Source organism: Centroberyx affinis, unplaced genomic scaffold (assembly GCF_046629955.1).
Source record: "Centroberyx affinis isolate AG114_WGS23_722 - 3 ecotype Tasmania unplaced genomic scaffold, CSIRO-AGI_Caff_v1 ptg009329l_1, whole genome shotgun sequence".
Lineage (NCBI taxonomy): Eukaryota > Metazoa > Chordata > Actinopteri > Beryciformes > Berycidae > Centroberyx > Centroberyx affinis.
In genome coordinates, this window is record NW_027284490.1 from 1 (window position 1) to 7,500 (window position 7,500).

The 7,500-nt window shown below is 46.1% G+C and overlaps 1 protein-coding gene across 1 annotated transcript in view; it reads left to right on the forward strand.

Moving 5' to 3' along the window:
* The first annotated feature begins 860 nt into the window (after positions 1-860).
* The window catches only part of lrch3 (leucine-rich repeats and calponin homology (CH) domain containing 3), a 34,761-nt gene continuing 28,121 nt past the window's right edge, over positions 861-7,500 (forward strand). The window contains 6 exon segments of the mRNA XM_071514596.1: positions 861-939; positions 4,301-4,351; positions 6,115-6,234; positions 6,237-6,258; positions 6,617-6,743; positions 7,219-7,319. Coding sequence (XP_071370697.1) covers positions 861-939; positions 4,301-4,351; positions 6,115-6,234; positions 6,237-6,258; positions 6,617-6,743; positions 7,219-7,319 — 500 coding nt within the window.

Genomic DNA, 7,500 nt, shown 5'->3' on the forward strand with positions numbered 1-7,500 from the left:
TTCACTATTTCATCTACTACTTCACCAATTCACTAACCACTTCAGTGAAGCAGGTTTGTTGCAGTGTTTCCTCTGTATTCTTTTGAAGGACCACAATGGAATTGAGTCTGTTGACTTTATTGTGTTATCCCTTGTCAGTTTAAGCTGAGATGGATCTTTTTATTGTGTCTATCTTGTGAGCTGCAACGATTAATCGATTAGTTGTCAACTATTAAATTAATCGCCAACTATTTGATAATCGATTAATCGGTTTAAGTAATTTTTTAAGAAAAATAAGTCAAAATTCTCTGATTCCAGCTTCTTAAATGTGAATATTTTCTGGTTTCTTTCTCCTCTATGACAGTAAACTGAATATCTTTGGGTTGTGGACAAAAACAAGACATTTGAGGACGTCATCTTGGGCTTTGGGAAACACTGATCCACATTTTTCACCATTTTCTGACATTTTATAAACCAAACAACTAATCGATTAATCGAGAAAATAATCGACAGATTAATCGACAATGAAAATAATCGTTAGTTGCAGCTCTACTATCTTGCTTTCTATTGGTAAACAAACTAAAAACGTATCACCACTGCTGGAGAAAACGTGAAATTTAAAATTAACATTGTAATTTAGTCTTACTGTCATCTAAAAACTAAAATAAGAATACTTCAAATGTTTTTAAAGTAAATGATTTTTTTTACGATTAAACATTTTTAGAACTACAGCCTCAGCTTGAAACATAACTTGGAGCCAAACAGCGACAGATATGAGACAAAACTAAAAACTAGAATGATCCTCCCAAACACCACAGCTGCAGAAAATGACAGAGGAAACAGCAGAGCGCTGCTGCTCCACACTGAGGAGGAAGTAGAAAATGAAGCTGCTGGGTCAGACTCACCAGGAGAGACACAGTCTGCCCTCTGTCCGTGGAGAACCGGCCAATCGCAGACGAGGTGACGTCACCTCCAGATGTTTCCAGCAGCTCCAGTGGAGTTTGATATGAGAAAATGTTTCAGGATGTAAAACCTCAGCGGTAAACGTCAGGTTTTGGTGTCAGTCCCTCAGGATCAAAGAGCGAGGGCTTCTTTCTAGAGCCGCCATTTTGCACCGAGGAGACGTTCAACAATCATACAGGGAGAGATCCATCAGAGAAGAGGAGAGAGACCAGTATCTCCACCACAGGACCAGGAGAGACACCAGCATGCACTGCAGCAGAGAGACAGGCTGGGGTTGAGTGAGGGACGTAACTCTTGCTTTTTCTCAAGTGGAAAAACTCTCGCTCTCTTCCTCTTCGTATCACCGTCTCTCTCTCTCTCCGACGACACGTAAAACCAACAGCTGGATGCAACAAGTTCACTCCTCTTCTCTGGAGGTTGTTGAAAGGCATTCTGGGAAATGTAGTAAATCACTAACTGCAGTAGAAGTAGACGAGGCGAGGCAGGCAGAGGGAAAGTGGGTTCAGCAAAACTAAATGACACTTCATCACTGAATAACTGCTGGGTTGATGAGAGCTGACAGAGAAGAGGATCTGAGTGTGTGTGTGTGTGTGTGTGTGTGTGTTAGTGTGTGTTAGTGTGTGTGTGTGTGTGTGTGTATATAGAGACAGGAAGTCAGAGGTGCTTCCAGGACACTCTGACACACTCCAGTGAGTGACTCCTGTGTGTGTTTTCATGCTGGATGGAGGGAGGCCGCAGACTGCTGTACCACAGGAAGCAGACGTTACCACGGTGATGTGTACTTCCTGCAGGCCAGGTGCCGGATCCCCACACAGCTGCAGCGATAAATATAGAGACACACACACACACACACACACACACACACACACACACACACACTGAGCGATCTTCCTCTGTTCAGATAATGATGGTCTTGATTTTCTTTTATTCAGTTTCAGTTCATTTTCTGTTTAATTCTGAGATGTTTAGTATGAATACTGTAAACAGAGGAGACCAGAGCTGAACAATTAGTCAAAACCTCAATATGAACTTCTGAACTTCAATTTCCAAGTTTTAGTTTTAGTGCTCCGGATAATCTTTGGTCCATGAATCAAGTACAATATTGGTGAAAATATTTCATCGTTCTCAAGCTCAGTAAATGGACTTTTACTTTGGCATTTACACAGTTTTTCTTTTCTAGTCTACCGACCACTCAAAGCACTTTACAGCATGCCTTCATTCACCCATTCACTACTTCTTTTGGGGTTTGGGGTTCAGTATCTTGCCCAAGGACACTTCCACATGGAACCGCCGACCTTCTGATCAGTGGACGACCCGCTCTACCTCCTGAGCCACAGAGAACTGGTTCAGACTGTTAGGAACCGGTTCAGACCGCTAGGAACCTGTAGGAACCGGCTCAGACTGTTAGGAACCTACAGGAACCGGTTCAGGAACCGTTAGGAACTGGTTCAGACTGTTAGGAGCCGGTTCAGACCTTGATCCAGGCTGGCGCTCTGACTCGAGGCTCTGGGCAAACTGGCCCGATTGGACGTATTTCAGTAATTCCTTAGTGAGGGAGCCAATCAGGAGCGAGTGCAGCTGTGATGCGTTTCCTGGAGTCAGACTGAAGCTGACTGGAGGAAAGGACGGAGGTTTGAAAATGTAAAAACTTTAAATTTAACCGTTCAAACTAAATCACATTTTCACAATGTCTTCATCTGACATCTTTGACAAGTAGAGGAAAAGTTCCAAACCTTTATGAGAATCTGCTGTTGAGAGCAGGCTTCACTCCAGCTGGACTAATGCCTGTCTATCTGCCTGTCTGTCTGTCTCTCTGTCTACCTGTCTGTCTGTCTGTCTGTCTCTCTGTCTACCTGTCTGTCTCTCTCTGTCTGTCTCTCAGTCTGTCTGTCTCTCAGTCTGTCTGTCTCTCTGTCTACCTGTCTGTCTGTCTCTCTCTCTGTCTGTCTGTCTGTCTCTCAGTCTGTCTGTCTGTCTGTCTGTCTGTCTCTCAGTCTGTCTGTCTATCTGTCTCTCTGCCTGTCTCTCTGCCTGCCTGTCTGTCTGTCTCTCAGTCTGTCTGTCTCTCTGTCTGTCTCTCTGCCTGTCTCTCTGCCTGTCTGTCTGTCTCTCAGTCTGTCTGTCTCTCAGTCTCTCAGTCTGTCTGTCTGTCTGTCTCTCAGTCTGTCTGTCTGTCTGTCTCTCTGCCTGTCTCTCTGTCTGTCTGTCTGTCTGTCTGTCTGTCTGTCTGTCTCTCAGTCTGTCTGTCTCTCTGCCTGTCTGCCTGTCTGCCTGCCTGTCTGTCTGTCTGTCTGTCTGTCTGTCTGTCTGTCTGCCTGTCTGTCTCTCTGCCTGTCTCTCTGCCTCTCTGTCTGTCTCTCTGTCTGTCTCTCTGCCTGTCTCTCTGCCTGTCTGTCTGTCTCTCAGTCTGCCTGCCTGTCTGTCTGTCTGTCTGTCTCTCAGTCTGTCTGTCTGTCTGTCTCTCTGCCTGTCTCTCTGCCTGTCTGTCTGTCTCTCTGCCTGTCTGTCTGTCTCTCTGTCTGTCTGTCTGTCTGTCTCTCTGTCTGTCTCTCTGTCTCTCTGCCTGCCTGTCTGTGGCTAGTCCCATCAGTTCTGTAGTGCTGTTGTTCTCAGACAGACAGACAGGCAGCAGTCTGTTATCAGTCGCTGTTTGGTTTCTATTTTCAGACCGGGTCACGAGTCTGCTGCACACACACACACACACACACACACACACACACACACACACACACACACACTCACACACACACTCTCTCACACACACACACACTCTCACACACACACACTCACACACACTCACACACACTCTCTCACACACACACACACTCTCACACACACACACACACACACTCACACACACTCACACACACTCTCTCACACACACACACACACACACTCTCACACACACACACACACACACACACACACACCACACACACACTCTCTCTCTCCCCCCAGGCTCTTGTTTCTTCTCCTTCACTTCATCATCATCGTTCTCGGCTCACAGGAGTAGAACATTAGTGTCTGTGACCTCTGATTGGCTGGAGAGGAGCCTGCGTCTTTCTGGTTGGACGACATGTTTCACTGACTGAAGTTAAAGTGGGAATATTCGGTGCCTTAGTTTTGTCCCTCAGCCTCACTGTGGTGTGTCACCTGTCAATCAAACAGTGTGGGTGGAGCTTGGGTCTTCTCTCTGTCTGTTCAGTCATGGCGGGCTCTCGCTGCTCATGCTAACGACCCAGTTCTTCTTCTACTGTTGATTCCAAACAAACGGGAAACGAGGATTTTTCCAGAGCCGGCGCAACTGTCGTTTCCTGTCTCTGTGTCACATGGTTTCTCCTCTGCCCCGCCCCTTCAGGAGACCAGCAGCAGGTCCTGAGTCTGTTCAGTCACAATGGGAGCAGTGAACGTTAGACAGATTATGACCGAGTCTTTCGCCCCATAGTCACCGAAGTAAATATCAGACCCGTTTTTCACAAGCCACATATCTTCCCAACATTCTGACACTAAAATGGCGTTTTTCAGACGGACAAATCAGGAGAAAATGAACTTTGCTGGAGATCTGTCTCTGTCTCAGCAACACAGACAGATCTGGTGACATCATCATATCTCCTCAGTCTGTTTCACTGCAGAGCTGCCGACGCTTTCCAAATAAATGCAAATATAACTTAGATATATAAATTCCAACATTTACTTGTAAGTCCACTTACCTCTAACGATAACATCATGCGACGCACAACCCAATTACGGCTGAACGATTTTGAAGAAATATCTAATTGCGATTATTTTGACTGATATTGCAATTGCGATATGATTTGCGATATTAGAGGGAATGATCATTTTTACATCAATATTCTCATTTTCATTGAAAAACCGTATTAAAATGATTATGGTGTGATTTTTGCGGGGATCTGTACCAAACAAAGATGTTTTCTTAAAGTGGATAAAGACAACTTTTCAACTTTCCCCCGTTGTCTCCCTCTAGTGTTTCCAGGTGGTTTTGTTGTTGTTTGCTCTGCTGTCTCAAAGACGACTGGATCTCTTTCTGTTAGAGTCTAGCTCTGTGCAACAGAACAAACCATCTGTCTGTTATCAACTCCTTGATCAAAACACAATATAGTAACTTTCACCACTGCTCATTTTAGAAAGGCCACTGCAAGAAAACCTGTTCTGTGTTTAGATTATCAAACAGACAATGGATCATTTGTTTGTTTCTGGCTGCTAGCGTTAGCGTTAGCTAGCGTAGATAGCGTTAGCAACCAGAAACAAACATAGTTAGATGTTTGTTTCTTTTGTTCCCCCCCCTGGCTGGTCCTGGCTTCCTTGTAGCTCCTGGTTTGTTTCTGGCTGCTAGCGGTAGCGTTAGCAACATGGCTAACACTACCGCTACCGATAGCTACCATGGAAAACCTATCCTATTCCTCTGTTGATTGCGCAATGGATGACTCACTTCCTTTGTGCCGTCCCGGGAGATCGTACCCGGTGGCAGACAGAGCTGCATAGTGAAAGCGAGGCTTATAGGAACCAATCTAAACGCAGATGGTGTCATTATTCTATAGACATTACACTGTGCAATCAACATTTACTTCATAATGATAAGTTAAAGCAAAAAATTGTCTATAGGGTCTTTAAGTCTGTAGAATATGATGTGTAGGCCAGGACATCTCTGCAGCACCACAGTATTTCATTTAAAATGCTATTTTGACACATTTCACCTTTAACTAATATTGCACCTCCTGCGATTTGAAAATTGCAGCAGGCCATGTTGTGATTTCTATAAAATAGCCCTAAACCCAATCTGCTTTTCATCCATCCACAACACTTCCAAACGAGGTGGGGGGGCGGGGGGGGAGGGACCACGCCCACTTATGAGACAGGAAGTGTATACCATTTCATACCATTGGCACAGCTTGTAATGCGTCATCTTGTGTGTATAGAGGATCTTTGATTTTTTTACCCAGGAAAGAGCGACCAGACTCCAGCTGTTAGAAGAGAGGGAGAGAGAGAGAGAGAGAGGGGAGAGGGAGAGGAGAGGGAGAGGGAGAGGGAGAGGGAGAGGGAGAAGAAGGACAGACAGGTGGTCGGAGGGAAATGTAACACAGCTGACTGTTTCCACTGACTCTTCTTCTGTGTTTCTTCTTCTTCTGTGTTTCTTCTTCTTCTTCTCTGCAGATCTGTCTCGTAACCGGCTGTCAGAGTTGCCGGTGGAGGTTTGTGTGTTTGTGTCTCTGGAGAGTCTGAACCTCTATCAGAACTGTCTGCGATCCCTACCAGACAGCCTGGTCAACCTGCAGGCCTCACCTACCTGAACATCAGGTGACACACACACACACACACACACACACACACACACACACGTAAGGAAGGCTGATGCTGTGGTCAGCCCGGCTCTGTTCACACTGCAGCTGAAAGAGTCCACAGCAAAAAGTGTCATGAAGTCATGCAACTTGTATTTGAACGCTCCAATCAGAATTTGTCACTGTTGCCATGGCAACAAATAAACCTGACCCGTTAGCTTGTCTGAGCAGCGTTAGCACGGAGAGCAACGAAGTCAGTTCAGATTATTATAGGATGTGACCGCTAAACACTATAGAAACAAAGCAGTCAAATAACTTTAATGGACTTGGAGAATAAACTGTCTGTCTGCCTGTCTGTCTGCCTGTCTGTCTCTCAGTCGGAACCAGCTGTCTGTCCTGCCGGTGGTTCTCTGCAGTCTTCCTCTGAAGGTTCTGATCGCCTGCAACAACAAACTGGTTTCTCTGCCTGAGGAGCTGGGACAGCTGAGACAGCTGACAGAGCTGGTGAGTCTGTCTCACTGCAGAGACACCTGTCTCACTGCAGAGACACCTATCTCACTGCTGAGACACCTGTCTCTCTGCAGAGACACCTGTCTCACTGCTGAGACACCTGTCTCACTGCAGAGACACCTGTCTCACTGCTGAGACACCTGTCTCACTGCAGAGACACCTGTCTCTGCTGAGACATCTGTCTCACTGCAGAGACACCTGTCTCACTGCTGAGACACCTGTCTCTCTGCAGAGACACGTGTCTCTGCTGTCTCTGCTGAGACACCTGTCTCTCTGCAGAGACACCTGTCTCACTGCCGAGACATCTGTCTCACTGCAGAGACACCTGTCTCTCTGCCATGTTGACCATCAGTATATTAGTTTCAGTGTGACTGAATTACATCTGTATCATGTGATGATTATTATTGAGTCAGGACAGTTAGACCTGTGTGATGTCATCATATTGATGATGTTATTGCTGACTCTGCAGGATGTGAGCTGTAATGAGATCCAGACGTTGCCGTCTCAGGTCGGCCAGCTGGAGGCGCTGCGAGACCTGAACATCAGGAGGAACCACCTGGCACGCCTTCCCCCCGGGTACACACACACACACACACACACACACACACACACACACACACACACACACACACACACACAGGACCAGCCAATACATTGATTTAAAGCCGTTACCTCCATCTGCTCGTCCAGATGTTAGTGGTCTGTGGGCTGAGCAGAGACTCCATGTTGGTGTAATTCCTCTCTCTCTGAT